Raw genomic sequence first — 18,366 nt, 5'->3', positions numbered from 1 at the left:
CCTGAATGTGGAGTCCCCCAAGGATTCCCCCTCTCACCAACCCTCTTCAACCTAATGATGATACCATTAGCCAAACTACTAGCCAATCAAAACTTCAACCCTTATATATATGCAGATGATGTCACGATTTATATCCCGTTTAAACACGACCTAAATGAAATCACCAACGAGATCAACCAAAGCCTCCAAATCATGCACTCCTGGGCGGATGCATTCCAACTGAAACTCAACGCAGAAAAAACACAATGTCTTGTACTCACATCACAACATAACACAAACAACTTCACCACCATAACCACACCATACTGCTGCCTTCCCATCTCACAAAATCTGAAAATTCTTGGAGTTACCATTGATCGAAACCTCACACTTGATGCCCACGTGAAGAACACAACGAAAAAGATGTTCCAAGCCATGTGGAAACTCAAAAGAGTAAAACCTTTCTTCCCGAGATACGTTTTCCGTTCCCTGGTACAATCATTGGTACTGAGTCACCTGGATTACTGCAATGCACTGTACGCTGGATGCAAAGAACAGAACATCAAAAAACTTCAAACAGCCCAAAATACCGCTGCCAGACTCATATTTGGAAAAACTAAATATGAAAGTGCAAAAACCCTAAGAGAGAAACTTCATTGGCTCCCACTTAAGGAACGCATCACGTTCAAGGTCTGCACGATTGTCCACAAAATCATCCACGCAGACGCTCCAACCTAAATGCTAAACCTTGTGGACTTACCGCCCAGAAATGCCAAAAGATCATCGCGCAAATTTCTGAATCTACACTTCCCCAACTGCAAAGGACTAAAATACAAGCAGATGCATGCAACTACCTTCTCTTACATGAGCACGCAGTTGTGGAATGCATTACCTACTACCTTGAAAACCATCGAAGAAAGAACCAACTTTCAAAAATCTCTGAAGACACATCTCTTCAACAAGGCTTACAATGAAAACCCATAACCTTACTAAATCACTTCAACAAGTCTTACAAAGAAAACCCATAACCTAACTAAAGCACATCGCCAACTCGCCCAGTAATGACAGTCTAATTTCTTTAATGCCTTTATTTATCCACCTAAACCTATTCTTCTTTCCCTATTTAACACTTTTACATCACTAATCATATCTAATATCCTGGAATGACAAAACCATAACAAGACTCTGTAAGCCACATTGAGCCTGCAAATGGGTGGGAAAATGTGGGAAACAAATGCAATAAATAATAATAATTATTCACGCTTTCACATAGTAAGACTAGGGGATACTCCATCAGGTTACATGGTAATACTTTTAAAATGAATAAGAGAAAATATTTTTTACTTAACAACTAGTTAAGCTCTGGAACTGTTGCAGAAGGATATGATAACAGCAGTTAGCATATCTGGATTTAAAAAAAGGTTTGGACAAGTTCCTGGAGGAAACGTCCATAGTCTGCTATTAAGACAGACATTGGGGAAGCCACTGCTTATCCCTTGGATCGGTAATATGGAACTTGCTACTTTTTGGGATTCTGCCCGGTACTTGTGACCTGGATTGATCATTGTTAGAAGCAGGATACTGATCTAGATGGACCATTGGTCTCACCCAGTGCGGGTCTTATGTTCTTATGTAAATGCACAGCTTCCACTCTATGCAAATGTGCTGCATGTATATTCACTTTGGAATTCCTGAACAAAACCAGAACTTTCTGTGGTTAGAATACTTGCTTCTACTAGCAAAGTGTAATCACAATAAAACATGAAAATAAAGAAGGTTATGAGGAGAGGGCATCAGACAGTAATACTTCCTGAAAAGTCATATTTCAAGAACATTCAAATTTAAGATATTCTAAAATATGTAAAAAAAAAAAAAAAGAAAAAAAAGAATTCATTTTAACCAGCAAATTGAGTAAGTATGATTTGAAGACACAAAGCAATCTCTAGCACAGAGCGAAAATGGCTCATGTTTCCGAAGTGATTTAAGAGCCTGCTTGGATATACAAGCAGATTCACGATTTCCACTACATCTACTTTCTAAATTGATACAAAAGGCCTAATGTGGCTGTGGCTTTTAACATACTAAAGAAAATGATCCCAGATGCATACTTTATTATCCAAAGGACATAAAAGCCCTAATAGTGAAAAGAATGATTTTATTTCTTTTGTTTGAGATTGAGTTCTCACATTGACATTTTAGTAAGGACATACAGCCATCTGTCACAATTTGCTGGATACTGTATGTCACTCTATGCTGAGCTCTTTGAAAGCAAAAGAGGCTAGAGACATAGCTCCAAGCTACAGCCAGACGCAAGACACCCATACTTCTCTGACTTGGCAGTACAACATTGGGTCTGCAGCATTCATCATGCACCTAATCAGGGATAAAGCTAGTTACTTCACATTATCTAGCCTTCTATAAAAATGCAGGGTAGAGAATGCTTGCAGTGCACTACCATTTCTACTAAAGAGTTTTTGTAAGAAAGATATACCTCCAGAGCAACAGTCCAGCTGTAATTCATTTATTTCTGGAACTAATTTTTGGATGATCTCTCACTATAAGCCTTCCCAGTGATTCTTCTTAGGTGAGATTCCAGGGCCATTTGTTAATAGTACAAAGCTGCTTTGAGCCCTTCTGAAATGCAGATGTTCTATTAATGCCAGAGGCTAAGTGCTTTTTAATTTATAAGCCAGAAGTAATGATGTTCCAGCGTAATTGTTTTCAAAGGTCATTTTAGGAATTCTACTGATAAAGAATTGATAAACCTTCTGTGCAGAAGTGAAGTTAGAATGAACAGGTGGCATTCTCCTTGCTAATAACAAACAGTATGACAAGGTGGCAGCTCAAACCAGAAGAATTCTGGGTTACATAGAATGAGGCACTGCAAAAGGAGGAAAGAATGACTTTGTACAAATTGTTGGTGAGGCTTCATCTAGAATACCGAGTTCACTTCTAGAAGCTGCACCTCTGAAAGGATAGAGAGGAGCAATTGTGTACCTGCAGGCAGACTATTACGTAGTTTGATGTATGTTGGTATGTATGATACTTAGCTGCTTTTTTCATTTTGTATTGTTAGTATTTTACTTTCTATGTACCAAACAGTTGTTTCACATTTTTCAAATGTAAATAAAAATTGAATTATTGAAAAAAAGAGAGAGGGAGAGAGAGAGACGGGCTAGAAACGATCCACAGAAAGGCAACCAAACGGTGCAGGGCACAAGTCCTATAAAAGATAAGGAGAAAGATCCACTTCATATGTTCCATCAATACATTGAAAAGAGTAAGAGAAGCACAAAACCCACAGAGATGAAAAAAAAAAAAAAGGAAAAGAGGATATCAAACTAAAATATTTAGACAGAACTCATAACAATTTTACATAGAACTGGTGGAGAACACTGGTGTGGTGACCTCACAAACTAAATCTGAAAGAGAAAAGTCCTGGAGAAATTTACCTGTGGACCCAGTAGAGCACAACCAAGAAGCAGAATAGCTAGCTAACCTACAGGAGAACATGAAGAAGACAAATATAAAATCTGCATAATGGCCTGAAATACCAGCAAGAGAACTAAAAAAAAAAAAAAATCCCCAAATTTGAAGATCCCGTCTCAGATGGCATGCCCAACTTTTGGCTCAAACAGTCAACATCTCTCCAACAACACCTGGCAAACTGCAAAACTCAACTGACCAGCCAGCCAGATCAGATGCAACTAAAACATATCATTGTAAGTGTGGAAGATGTAATTGATCAAATTTTAAAACTCAAGAGAAACACATTGCTTGGACAGACAGCATTCACTCAAATAGCTAATCTGTTAGTGGTAATCTGTAACTTAACACTCAAAATGGCCATACCACCAGAGGATTGGAGGGTGGTCAATGTAATGCCAATTTTTAAAAAGGACACCAGCTAGTGAGCCTAACATCAGTCCAAGCAAAACCATTGAAACTGTCAGCCCAGTGTGCTGATACAGCGTAACGGGAATGAATCAGCATAGATTCAAGCATAGGTTTTGGCTTAGCAATGTATTAAATTTTTTAGAAGAACTAAATAATTAAGTGGACAAATGTGAACCAGTTGATACAATCTATTTGTATTTTCAGAAGGTATTTTAAAAAGTACCTCATGACAGACTAAGAAATTAAAGGGTCATGGGATAGGAGGTCGTTCCTTTTGTGAATTGCAAACTGGTTAAAAGACAGGAAATAGAGTAGGAATATTAAACGGTCAGTTATCAATGTGGAGCACCCCAAGGGTCTGTACTGGCACAAGAACTGTTTAATCAAACATATAAATGGCGAGTGACCAACTCACTCGCAAATGCGCAGTAGAGACTTCCCTCTCTGTCCCGCCCCGCGTCAATACGTGATGACGGGGGGGGGGGCGGGACAGAGAGGGAAACTGCGCCGCCGAGGTTGCTGCCGCCACCCCTCCACCCGGCCCGGGCCCTCTCTTCCCTTCTGAACTTACACATCCATTCGCCGAACGCAGCAATGCACATCAGCTGAGCTGCACTGAGCCCTTCCTTCTTTGCCTGTGGCCCCGCCCTCCTGTGACGTAACGTCAGCGAGGGCGGGACACACACAGGCAGAGAAGGAAGGGGCAGCTCAGCTGATGTGCGTTGCTGCGTTCGGCGAATGGATGTGTAAGTTCAAAAGTAAAGAGAGGGCCCGGGCCAGGTGGAGGGGTGGCGGCGGCGGCGACTTCGAGGGGGGGGGAAGCGGTGGCGACTTCGCGGGGGGGAGGGGAGCGGTGGTGACCGCGGGGGTAGGAAAACCTCAATACCAGCCCATTTTTACGGGCTCAACGGCTAGTATATTCATAAACGATCTGAAGATAGAGTGATGAGTGAGGTGATCAAACATGCATATGACATAGTGTTATTGAAAATCAACAGAAAATGGTGAGGGTTTGCAGAAGGATCCTGTCAGACAAAGAAATTTGGGATTTAAATGTTAGATGGAATTTAATTTGGGTGTTGTGAACCTGGATGGTGAGCCCTAGGACCGCAGCAGACAAGTCACTTCTGGAGTAGAAGGCGAAGAAGCAAGACTCAAGCTTGGCACAGCAGGAAGCTAGAAGCGAAGGCTGAAGCTTGGCAAGGCAGGGACCAAGCAGGACTAGCAAGCAGAAACCAGGAGACAAGGTCACTTCCGGTGTAGAAGGCGAGGAAGCACGACACAAGCTTGACACAGCAGGAAGCTATGAGACAAGGCTGAAGCTTGACAAGGCAGGAACCAGGGACCAAGCAGGATTAGCAAACAGGAACCAGGAGACAAGCGGACTTGGCCAGCAGGAACCAGAAGACAAGCAGACTTGGCCAGCAGGAACCAGGAGACAAGCGGACTTGGCCAGCAGGAACCAGGAGACAAACAGAACCAGTTGCAAAGGAACTCGAGGTGGGGATGGGCTTGCCGAAAAGCTCCTCGGCCCTTGATGTCACTCCACCACGCCCCTCCATCATCCTGCTACAAGCCATATAACAACTGGGATGCACCACGGGCATGCACGACAGCGGGTATGGAAGGCCGCCATCAGGTACAAAATGCTGGATTCTGTGTTACGTGTCCTCACCCAAGAAAAAGACCTTGGAGTCATTGTAGATAATATACTGAAATTTTTCAGCCCAATGTGTCTTGATAAAAAAAAAATCAAATCAAACAAATCTAAGGATTAATAAAAAAGGAATGGAGAACAAAATTGAGGATATCATTAGGCCTCTGTATATATCGATGGTATGTCTTGGGGGCAATTTCTCCAAATGAGTTAGTTTGGCACAAACCAGTATGATCTTAGTCTCCCAGATTTACTGCTAACGCTCACCATAGTACTTGCATTATGCCAAAGAGAGCTTCTTTCTGGAATTTATAAGATGTAACATGTACAGGCAACTTATTGAGGTAGGCTGGGAAGTTTTTGTTGTCCTATTTTGAAAAGGATATAGTACAACAAGAAAAGGTTGAGAGAAGGGCAATAAAACTGGTTAAACGGGATAGAACACTTCCCTTATGAAGTGAGTCTATGTCATGTCCCCTACCTCAACGCAAGTGGCGTCCTTGGGCTGCGCAGGGTTCCTTCAACACACTGTGATAAATAAGAGGCTGTCCTAGCCGGGGCAGGCCACTAGATGGCGCTGTTCCCTTAAAAATGTCCAGGATGTCCGGGGTAGGCCACTAGAGGGCGCTAGGAGAATAGATGGAGGTTGCTAGGACCGGGGAGAGCCCTGGGAGGTCCACAGGTGTAGGAGGTTATGGGCTGGGTCCTGTGTAGCTAATTAACCACTTTATACCCCACCTGGGATGTGAAAAAAAGAGAAGAGAGCTGGTAGCTGAAGAAAGAGAATCCCCCTGGAAAGAACTGGCTAAATCCTATGGACTTGTGGTGGACTGTGTGCTCAAGGAAGAAAAACAGGCTGGGGTAAGAAGTCCCTAAAGCATTAGTGTTGGACTGTGTAGCCTCAGTACTTAGAGGAACTGTGTGTTCAAAGAAAGGACTGGGGGTCCAAAGAAGAAGTAGGACTGTGTGTCCCAGTACTGAGAAGCAGGCTGCAAAGCCTGGGGTTAGAAGTCCCCAAAGTATTGAGGTTAATGCTGAGCCCAGAAATCTGTGTGGGGAGGCTCAGTGTGAAGATATGTAAATGTATAAAGTATTTAAGCTAGAAGAACTGTGCCCAGGGGCTGGAATAAAGAATTGCCTGAATATGCTGTTGGTAAGACCTGTTTAATTTTGCCTCTGGAGAACCAGGTCACCCTGAGCGTGAAAGGATAACATGCTAATCTGCATACAATTTGCATACTGAGAACCAGCTCACCCTGAGTGAGAAAGGGGCCCAGGAGCTTGAGGTTGGATTGGCTGTTCAGAGGCCACAGGTCAGGGAGGCCTGCTGGAGAGTGGGACCAGAAGCCTCATCTTCACAAGTGGTGGCAGTGGTGGGATCTGCACTGAACTTCCACGTGGGAGCAGTTGGGTTCCAGATCAGACCAGATGAGGGGCCGGTGTGAGATGGAGGTGTCCTTGGAGGTTCCAGAGGCCGGTGTTCTAGAAGCCTGTCAAGGGGGCCAACACTAGCAAATGCACTTTGCTCACCTACCCCAGGTAAAGGGCACCTGGGGAGGGTGGATATGTAAGATTCTGGAGGCTTGGCTGTAGGGGATGGAGGAGGCCACAAACACACACACCCACAGGGAGGTGCAGCGCAAGTGTGGGGGCCAGGAGAATAAACAGGCCACACTTGGATTTGTTTTTGTGTGATTGCAGGCTGCACCCCATCTGACGGCCAGGAAGAATGGAGGCCTGAGAAGCTGGAGGAAGGTCAAGCAGCAGTGAAGAAGGCCAGGGCTTCGGGAGCACTTGCCTGAGTCGGTTGCCGATGGAGACAGAACAATAATAAAGATGGACATTGAGAACCAGGTTTTGGGACTTGCAGGGGATGAGGGTCAGAAGGGACCTACTGCAGGGAGCCAGCCTGGGGGAGCATGGTATCGGCGGGTGCCCTAGGGAAGGGCCCGGGCCATGTGAAGTGCTAAGAGAAGAGTCGTCAGGTAACCCCTTTCTCGGAGGGATCATGGTGAGGTCGGATGCCCCAGGAGGAGGTGGCTGCAGTTGGGAGGTCAGAGAGGACCTGCTGCGGTTAGGCACCTCAGGTCCCCGGGAATGGGAGGAAGGGCCAAGCCATGTGAGGTGCTAAGAGAAAGATGAGGGACCTGGGCGAGCTAGGTGACCCCTCCCTCAGAGGGTACATGGTATCGTCGGGCGCCCAGGAGGTAGGAGGGGGCTGCAGGGGACAAGGGTCAGATAGGGCTCACTGCAGTGAGAGCTTCTCAACGCCTAGTGAATGGGAAGGGCCCGGGCCATGTGATGTGCTAAGAGGGGAATGAGGAGCCTAGATGGGGGTGATGAGGCCCAGGGATAGAACAGGGATGAGCCTGAAAAAGAGTATGCCCCCTGTGTAGAATTGCTGCTCCTCAGTGGAGAAGACTTAAAGGGTTGCTGAGGGTGAGCAGCAATTAGCTTAAGGGTGGGGGGTATGTGATAAATAAGAGGCTGTCCTAGCCGGGGCAGGCCACTAGATGGCGATGTTCCCCTAAAAATGTCCGGGGTAGGCCACTAGAGGGCGCTAGGAGAATAGATGGAGGTTACTAGGACCGGGGAGAGCCCTGGGAAGTCCACAGTGTTGGACTGTGTAGCCTCAGTACTTAGAGGAACTGTGTGTTCAAAGAAAGGACTGGGGGTCCAAAGAAGAAGTAGGGCTGTGTGTCCCAGTACTGAGAAGCAGGCTGCAAAGCCTGGGGTTACAAGTCCCCAAAGTATTGAGGTTATTGCTGAGCCCAGGAATCTGTGTGGGGAGGCTCAGTGTGAAGATATGTAAATATGTATAAAGTATTTAAGCTAGAAGAACTGTGCCCAGGGGCTGGAATAAAGAATTGCCTGAATATGCTGTTGGTAAGACCTGTTTAATTTTGCCTCTGGAGAACCAGGTCACCCTGAGCGTGAAAGGATAACATGCTAATCTGCATACAATTTGCATACTGAGAACCAGCTCACCCTGAGTGAGAAAGGGGCCCAGGAGCTTGAGGTTGGATTGCCTGTTTGGAGGCCTGTTCAGAGACATGTGTGTGTAGTTCTTCTCTGGCTGCAGGCTCCTTGATTGCTTTGCTTTCATGCACCTGGCTCTGCTCTCTGCCTGGCTTCCAGGCTCCTTGATTGCTTTGCTTCCACCCACCTGGGTCTGCTCTTCCTCTGCCTGGCTTCCCTTGCTTCTCTCCTATTGGTCTTCAGGTTCATCCTTCCTCTGCTCTTGTCCTATGGCTGTGCCCCTTCTCCCTGCTGATGTCAGACACCAGCACTTTATCAGCTGCTCTCCCTAGAATCCTTGCTTCGGCTTCTACTTTGGTAGGTGTTACTTGCTCAGTAGTGTGCTTCTCCTCTACTTTGTTCTTTGTTGCTGACTCTGCCTGTACTTAGATTACTCTCATGTCTGCTGCCTGCCTACTGACCATGCCTGTACCTGGATTACTCTTGTGTCTGCTGCCTGCCTACTGACTCTGCCTGTACCTGGATCATTCTCTTGCCTGCTGCCTGTCTGGCCGTCACATTCATCACCCCGCTTCCTGCTCCATCTCGTAAGCCTTGCAGGCCGCCCGCACCTAGGGGCTCAACCTCTGGGGAACGGTGGTCAGCGCAGGTGAAACCCGGTGTTGTCCGGCCGCCAAGCAGAACCTGGTCTGAGTACCGGGTTCGGCAGCACTCTACTTGGGACAAGAACTCACAGGTCTGACAGTCTAAAGAGATGACTGAGAAGGGACATATAGAAAGTAATAACCAGTAAGCAGATTCAAACAAATAGTAAAAAAGATTTTCATAGCATATGAATCTGTTGCTGGAAAATGAAGTCAAAGTGATCAACATAGCAGGAGTGAAAACAAGTTAGGAAAAGTCCATAAAAAATTATTAGCCAGGTAGATCTGAAAGAGCCAGCAACTTTAGTAGGTTTAAGTTCTTGGTTTTGATGTTCCAAGATCTACATAAGTTATTCTTTCTTTATTGTCTTCATTACATCCTTATAGACCTAAGCACACTGTTACTATCTGTTTGTGCAACACTTTTGTAGTTCCTTCTGCCAAAGTTGTAGATTGGCTGCGTGCGTATGATTGAATTTTGCACTTGCAGCTCCAGCATTCTGGAATGCCCTGCCAAGTAAGATTAGATGTATGCATGTAAACAAGTGTTTACACTTGCTTTTGGTTTATACAGGCTATTAATATTGAATTTGATATGATTTATTATATAGTACTTTATTTTCAACATTATTTAGGTTATTTTTACACTCTGTTTCTTGAATGTTTTGAATGAGTGTCGAATTTTATTTTTAATATCATGATTCATGTTTTTTATATTCCACATGTTCTGTGCTTTTTATACTATTTCCCCCTAATTTTATAATCTTAGGGAGAAATTCTATAAAATGGTGCCTAACGTTAGGCGCTACTTTGGTGCCAAATTTTTGGCATAGAAAAGCGTTCTAATGGATGCAAGGTTCCGAAACGGGGCAGAAATGGCAGATCCACATAAAAACACACACACACTTTTATAGAATAGTACCTAAGTGTTTCCGCATGGATCTGCAAAGGGGGCATGGCCATGGGAGGAGAATGGGTGGGCCAGGGGCATCCCGTAAGGTGTGTGCAATGCTTTAGAATTCAAGGAATCTGCACTCAACTTGCACACCAGAATTTACACCTGGTTTCAGTTGATACAACTCCACGCACTCAAAGTTGAGTGTGGATCCCAGTGTTACTCGTTATTCTATAAAGGGTGCCAATCCTGGAACGCCCATTATAAAATACCATTCAGCGCAGATTTTTTTGGCACCAAATTTTGAGTGCCATTAATAGAATTTTCTCCTTAGCACCTAAACGTAAGGCGAAATTAGGTACTACCTGCTAATTTGCTTTCCTTTAGTACTACTACTACTATTAAACATTTCTATAGCGCTACTAGACTTACACAGCGCTGCACAAACTAACATGAAAAGACAGTTCCTGCTCAACAGAGCTTACAATCTAAATTGGACAGTCGAACAGACAGCTAGGGGTGGGGAAATTGCAGTGGTAGGGGTGATAAGTGAGGGTGCTGAGTAAGAGAGTCATGGTCAGGAGTCGAAAGCAGTAGCAAAGAGGTGGGCTTTAAGCCTAGACTTGAAGACAGCCAGAGACTGAGCCTGACGTACTGGCTCAGGGAGTCTATTCCAGGCATAGGGAGCAGCGAGATAGAAGGAACAGAGCCGGGAGTTAGCAGTGGGGGAGAAGGGGGACGACAGGAGAGTCTCTCCGGAATGGCCCAGTATGACTGGTGTTTTGTGCATGCCTTTCAGGATGTGGAGAATAAGAATACTGAATCTTGAGAGCCAATAAGAGCCCTGCCCAGCCTCTTAAAGCCTCAGTATTTATGCAAAAAAAAAACAAGAGGAAAGAAGAAAATGAACCTGTCATCTGTGAACTGCTCAGTTTCCACATCCACCTACAGCTAACAAGACAGTGCTGGCCTTCAACTAACATGATGCAGTCATCATATAGAATCAATAATAGCCAAAAAACTGCTATGTATGATGATTATTATTTTTGTTTCCATAAACTGTTCACCACAGAGACAAGACCAACACATGAGAACCAATTGAATTCCGCATAGGGATGGATCTGAGTCGGTCCATAGGGACTAAAGGAAAGCAAATTGGTATGTAGTACCTAACTTCTCCTTCCTTAGAGTCCCTCCGAATCAGCCCAGAATGACTGGTGTGAAGTACCAGAGCAGTAATCAAGGGAGGGACCCCAAAAGCCCCGCAGACAAAACAAGCTGACCAATAACCATGTCACAACACGCCTGTACATCCATTCTGTAATGACGGACAAACGAGCGCAAGGAAGACCAGGTGGCCGCCTTACAAACATCCACCAAAGACACCAAAGAACTCAATGCCCAAGATGCAGTCTGCCCTCTAATAGAATGAGCCTTTACTCTATCTGGAACAGACCTGCCCAACAGAAGATACGCCAAACCAATTGCCTCCTTAATATACCTGACAATGGTCACTTTAGATGCTGCCAGACCTTTCTGACTACCCCCGAGCAAGATGAAAAGATAGTCCGAATGTTGAAACTTCTTCTCTGCCGCACATACTCTCACAATGCCCTCCAGGCGTCCAGCTTATGCAAAGTACACTGCTCCTCTGACCCCTTGGAAGAACCCAGGGCCGGAAGAATGAGAGACTGGTTAACATGAAAGGGCATCAAAACCCTCGGAAGCAAGGAAGGGACTGGTCACAGAACAACTCAATCCACATAGAATTCCAAAAAAGGCACCCTACAAGAAAGGGTCTGCAACTCAGAGACTCATTTCACCGAGGAAATAGCCATAGAGGTGGTCCTGTGGTTGGTGTTCTTGGTGGCCGTCATTAACCCCAAAACCTGCAGATAGACCCTGGCACTCAGAACTGGCTGACTCAGCAACTCTTTTTTTTTTTTAAGTTTTATTTATGATTTTTGTAGAAGATACAATAAGTAGCAGATAATTCTACAAAACATATGAATAGTTACAAATTCAAACAGCAAAACTGCCAAGCATATTAATGAACAAAATTAGTGATAATAAACCAAATCGATAAAATAAACCTAACATAACAGCTTTGCTATAATAGTAGGTTATTGAGAATGAAATGAGAAAGTAGATGTGTGTATTTATAAAAGAGACTCAGCAACTTTTGAATTTAATTCTGGAGCATGTGGATTCATGGCAATGGAAGAAACACTTGGCCACGAAGAGTGTCAAAGGAAATTCCCAGATATTCAAAGGTCTGCGTCGAAATTAAGTGGCACTTTAGCGGATTGATCACTCAACTTAAGGACTCCAAAAATTAAACTACCCGAGAAGTTACCTGTCAGCTCTCATGATGAAATTTTGCACAAATCAACCAGTCGCCCAGGTACAGATGAACCAGAACTCCCTCCTTACAGAGAGCCGCAGCCACTACCATCTTGACTTTGGTAAACGTTCTTGGCGCTGTTGCCAGACCAAATGGCATTGCACAAAATTGATAATGTTCTTCCACAACTGCAAAGTGAAGGAATAGCTGGTGCTGCTGCAGAATCGGGATGTGAAGATAGGTCGCTGTCAAGTCCACTGCTGTGAGAAATTCTCCGGAATGCACTGCCACAATGACTGACTGAAGAGTCTCCATGCAGAACAAGGAAACCCAAAGAGCTCAATTGACCCTTTTGAGGTGCAGAATGAGACGAAAGGAGTCTTCCTTTTTCAGCACTACATAATAATTGAATACCAGCCCGTCCTCTGCTGGAGTTCCATAACTGGGCAAACCACCTGCAGACGGATGAGTCTGTCCAGGGTGTCCCTGATCGTTTGTGCCTTAAGCAAATCATACAAAGCATCGGACAAGAAGGCTGATCCTATTTCAATCTTAGCCACTTCAAGATTCACCAAGGAAAAATCATCCGAGGTCCTATCCCCACCTGAAACATGCCCGGGCCACCTAACCACCACAGATGGCAGCCTGCACCACCAAGGCTGAAACATCAAAACAATGCTTCAGATGTGTCTCCATACAGCGATCCTGAGGATCCCAGAGAGCTGTTGCTCCATCTATCTGCACCGAAATCTTCTTGGTGACAGCTGAAACCACAGTGTTGAGAACCAGTGCCTTAAAGCAACTCTTTGTCCTGATCTGGTACTGGATAAAGCCTAATCAAGACCTGGCCAACCAGAATAGAGCATATGGAACATCTTACTGGGCCTGGACTATGTCCCTGATGTCCTGATGCACGGGAAAGGACTTGCCTGATCTGGAATTCCCTTCACCAAGGGGTCCGCGGTCCAAACTTATGGGCCACTGGAGCCTCCTGCTCTTCATCAAAGAGTGGAAGGACACCAAAGTAATAAGTTCCTGCAAGTCCTCTTTATGAAAGACCCATACCACTGAGGGGTTCTTACCAAGAGGCAATTCTTTCTGAGAAGGAATCTCTTCCTCCTCACCTAGAATCATCAAAATCCTGCTCATCTAAGTCCCCCCCCCCCTCCAAGGGACTCCAAGTCCAACTCCATGGCAGCCATTTCCTGCTCTTCACACAATGTCCTGGGCTACTTACAGCCTGACATGTTCCCCCTGGAAGTCCCTAAATCTCTCTCAGCCAGGGGTTTGGATTACTGCAATAAAAACGCCTTATTCATAGCGCAGACAAACTCCGAAGGAAATCCCCCTATGGGGAGTCCTTCCTGCATCTCAAAAGATTCCTTGTGTGCCAGAGGCCTGTCTCATGAGCCATGCAGTCTGCTTACCCACCGCGGACTGTACTTCCAATATGGCGGAAGTTCCCATCAAAACCATACCTGCTCAGATATTCGCACCTGACTCCAAACCCAGAGCTGATACCACGGCAATCACAGCACCCCGTGTGAGTCAGCTGACTCCGATGGCCCTGCTGCCTCCACCACCATGCATATTTTACACACTCCAGTAGTGGTAAGACCCCACCTCTGACAAATTAAGCACAGAAGCAACTTCTCCACTACTACTTAACATTTCTAGAGCGCTACTAGGGTTACGCAGCACTATACAATTTAACAAAGAGAGACAGTCCCTGCTCAAAGAGCTTACAATCTAATAGACAAGTGAACGGTCGGTCCGATAGGGGCAGTCAAATTGGGGCAGTCTGGATTCACTGAACGGTAAGGGTTAGGTGCCGAATGCAGCATTGAAGAGGTGGGCTTTAAGCAAAGACTTGAAGACGGGCAGGGAGGGGGCTTGGCGTAAGGGCTCAGGAAGGTTGTTCCAAGCATAGGGTGAGGCGAGGCAGAATGAGCGGAGCCTGGAGTTGGCGGTGGTGGAGAAGGGTACTGAGAGGAGGGATTTATCCTGTGAACAAAGGTTACGGGCGGGAACGTAAGGGGAGATGAGGGTAGAAAGATAGTGAGGGGCAGCAGACTGAGTGCATTTGTAGGTAAGAAGAAGCAGCTTGAATTGGATGCGGTATCTGATCGGAAGCCAGTGAAGTGACTTGAGGAGAGGGGTGATATGAGTATATCGGTTCTGGCGGAATATGAGACGTGCAGCAGAGTTCTGAACAGATTGAACTTCTCCACCATAGCGGAAGACAGCAACAAACTTCAGAAGAAGACTGGGTCTATGCATTTTTTTTTCACAGCACACCTCCACTTTGTTGGTTGTTTTTATAGATTCTTTTTGTGTGTGTGGGTGTGTGTGTGCTAAACAGTGGCAGCTCCCTGCGGCTCTACAACACTCTTCCCTGAAGGGGTGGAGGCCAGCAACAGAGCACAGAATACCCAGGGCCCACTATGGGAGTTTTCTGGTCTAGAGATTCTGTATCTTGGCACCCTGAGCCAGGGTACTCAGCACAGGCTGGTCTTCAATCAAAGGGCACCCAAACCTTCTGAATCCCCTGATGGACCACAAATACATACCTGGTGCCAAGCAGGAATCTGACATCTTCCACTTCTTTTTCACTGCCGCTATCTTGGAAAATGGCAGTAGTTCATCTGATATCTTATATATCAGGCAGGGTTGAACTGATCAATATCACTCAAACCACCATTTAAAAGACAGTGGCAGTTAGAACAAAGCCACATGCCTCCTTTGGACCAAGTAGGTGTTACTAATCCATTAAAGTGGGGTTCCAAAATTTCTTCTTTTTATTTGTGGAGGGGATGGCTCTCTACTCAGAGGCCTCCTTGTGCAAAGGTCCTATACCAGTGGGGCCCAGAGATCTGTGTGTCCCCAACTTGGGGATCCAGTGCTTACTGTTTCATTTCTTGGTTTCTGCTAAAATTTTAGCACTAAGTAGAAAGTAAACGATTGTGCTCATCTTTAGCACAATTTGCTGCATTAGAAGTAATTATGTATGCAGTTCATTGGCACATATTTACATGCTCACTGTGCCAAGATCAGCACAGCTTTTTATTTCAAATTTAGTGCACTCCAATACATGCTACATCAAAAGTAATTGCAATGTACACCAAATCAACGCTAAGCCAGAAGCAAACTTTTGCACTGTGATTATTACAGTTTATCACACCGGGCTGCTTGTAGTATTACAGTATTATTATTATTATTAATACTACTACTAAAGAGTGGGGAATAGAATTATAGAGAAATGTGACTTTGGTGCCCACATCCTGTCACATTATCGAGAAAGTGTCACAGCACTTGTATTATTAATGATGTAAGCTGCCTCTGTGTCTGGGTGGAAAATAGGTTCTTATCTCTAATCAAGCATCATAGGAATTTGTCATACCGTCAAGCAGCCCATTAGGCTCTGTTCGAAAGGTCTCTGGAATGCTCTCGGATCACCACACCAGTCCAGAAGCTCTGTGGCTGCATTATGGAAGTTGGCAGGATTCTGTAAGTGCTGAAATGAAGAAATTAGCAAGATGCAGGTTAAATAATGTATAGATTCTTGTGTCTCCTATTATTAGTACAGTTAAGAAAAAAAATGTAAGGAGAGGAAACAAGTATTCTAAAAATCAGCACCAATAAGGCTCTAAAAAACTTTAATGCACGTGCAGAGTGATGAGCTGATATGGGTCTAACTACAAGACAATATGACCACACCGGAATTTTATGATTCATAAGAACATAACATCATGAGCATTGCCATATTGGAACAGACCAAAGGGCCATCATGCCCAGTATCTTGTTTCAAAGAGTGGCCCAATTCAGGTCACAAGTACCTGGCAAGATCCCAAAAGAGTAAAACAGATTTTATGCTGCTTATCCAAGAAATAAGCAGTGGATGTTCCCACGTCCACCTAAATAAAGGCTTATGGACTTCTCTTTTAGGAAGCTGCCATACCTTTTTATAATCCTGCTAAGGTAACTGCTTTTATCACACTTTCTGACAATTAATTCCAGAGTTTAATTATACGTTGAGTGCAGAAATATTTTCTCTGATTTGTTTCAAATTTATTGCTTAGTAGCTTCATTGTATGCCCTCTAATCTTTGTATTTTTGGAAAGAGTAAATTAGTGATTTGCAACTACTTATTCCACTCTACTCAGTAATTTATAGGCCTCCATCAAATCTCCTCTCAGCTGTCTCTTCTCCAAGCTGAAGAGCCCTAGGCTCTTTCTTCATAAAAGGGATGGCACAACTTCCTTATTATTTTTAAAATGCATTAAACATGTACTGATCAAATTTTGAAAGCTCAGTATTTTCAGTCTCCTCCTTCCCAAACATCCTGATCATTTCCTTCCTGCTCTTTCTTGAGAAAGTACCCAGAGGGGATCTACTAGTGTGTATGGGGAAATGTTTAAATTATTTGGAATATCAAAACTATTCACAGAGAGGAGACTAATTCATTGCATAAACCTGGCTCTTCTCCCAAGCTTTTAATGCATAGGGTGATTGACTATATACCACTCTGCACCTGGACTAGCTTGCTACACACACTCGGGCATTTTCGAAAGAGAAGTGCACCCATCTTCCAACACAAATCGGGAGATGGGCGTCCTTCTCTCAGGGTCACCCAAATCGGCATAATCGAAAGTCGATTTTGGGCGCCCTCAACTGCAGTCCATCACGGGGACGACCAAAGTTCATGGGGGAGTGTCGAAAGGTGTAGCGAAAGCAGGACTGGGGCGTGCTTAAGAGATGGGTGTCCTCGAATGATAATGGAAAAAAGAAGGGCGTCCCTGATGAGCATTTGGTCGACTTTACTTGGTCCATTTTTTTTCATGACCAAGCCTCAAAAAGGTGCCCAATGACCTGATGACCACCGGAGGGAATCGGGGATGACCTCCCCTTACTCCCCCAGTGGTCACTGTCAGGATTGCTGGATGTCAGACTTGCGGGACATACTTAGATTAATATGAAACCAGCTTCTGATAACTCCCCCCTCCCTCAGGAAGCACTGAGGATGGAAGATGGACCAAATGGTGCCCAGCTGCCTGCTAGCCCTTTGTTTTCACAAGTACCCCTAATTAACATACCTTTGTCCTCTCTGGACATCTGGGAGCACAGCTCTCTGAGAACAAGGAAAGCCAGACAGAGAGACTCCAAAACTAGGGACTTCAAAATCTAAAACCTGTGAAAATGCTCACCTTCCTTACATCAGGAAATTAAACTGGAGTTTGCAAAGGAGAGAGCTGAGAACAAAGGCTGGGAAGAAAAGAAGTTATTTGATCCCTCTCTGTTCCTGTTATATATATAAAGCAGAGCACATGGCTCTGCTCTGGCTTCTCTTCCTTTCTCTCTCTCTCTGCACACACACATCTTCAGCCACCAGAGCCCCTGGCTCTGGCCCCCCCCCCCTTTCTCCTTCAGCCCTACCTCAAAGCTTTCTCTCTCAGAGCACATGGTTCTGCTTTCTTAGGCTCTTTCTCTGCACACACACATCTTCAGCTCTACCCCAAGGCTTCTCTCTGCAACCCCCCACTCTTACCTTTCTCTCATTGATTCCCATCTAAACCCCCACACACAGATAATAATTTACCTGTACTAAGTGCTATGAGCCTATATATGTAAATACAATATACTTTCTACATATATCCAAACCTGTGTGGATTATGTATTCTTGGGAACCCCCACTACCTCTGCGAATTGGACCAGGGACCATACCTAGACAACGAATGCTGACAGTCACCAGCCCCCTCCCACCCTTAAAAAAAAATAAATTTTTTTTGCCAGCTTCTATGCCAGCCTCAAATGTCATACCCAGCTCCATGACAGCAGTATGCAGGTCCTGGAGCAGTTTTAGTGGATGCAGTGCACTTCTGCCAGGTGGACCCAGGCCCACCCCCCCTACCTGTTACACATGTGCTGGTAAATGTGAGCCCTTCAAAACCCACTTTACCCACATCTAGGTGCC

The 18,366-nt window shown here is 44.9% G+C and overlaps 1 protein-coding gene across 1 annotated transcript in view; it reads right to left on the bottom strand.

Moving 5' to 3' along the window:
* ZMIZ1 (zinc finger MIZ-type containing 1) overlaps positions 1-18,366 on the bottom strand; it is a 1,052,488-nt gene that overhangs the window by 365,450 nt on the left and 668,672 nt on the right. The window contains 1 exon segment of the mRNA XM_030203240.1: positions 15,796-15,909. Within this exon segment, the coding sequence (XP_030059100.1) occupies positions 15,796-15,909 (114 nt within the window).

Source organism: Microcaecilia unicolor, chromosome 5 (genome assembly GCF_901765095.1).
Source record: "Microcaecilia unicolor chromosome 5, aMicUni1.1, whole genome shotgun sequence".
Lineage (NCBI taxonomy): Eukaryota > Metazoa > Chordata > Amphibia > Gymnophiona > Siphonopidae > Microcaecilia > Microcaecilia unicolor.
Note: the sequence above shows the minus strand (reverse complement) of the source record. Positions and strands in the feature narration are given on the sequence as shown.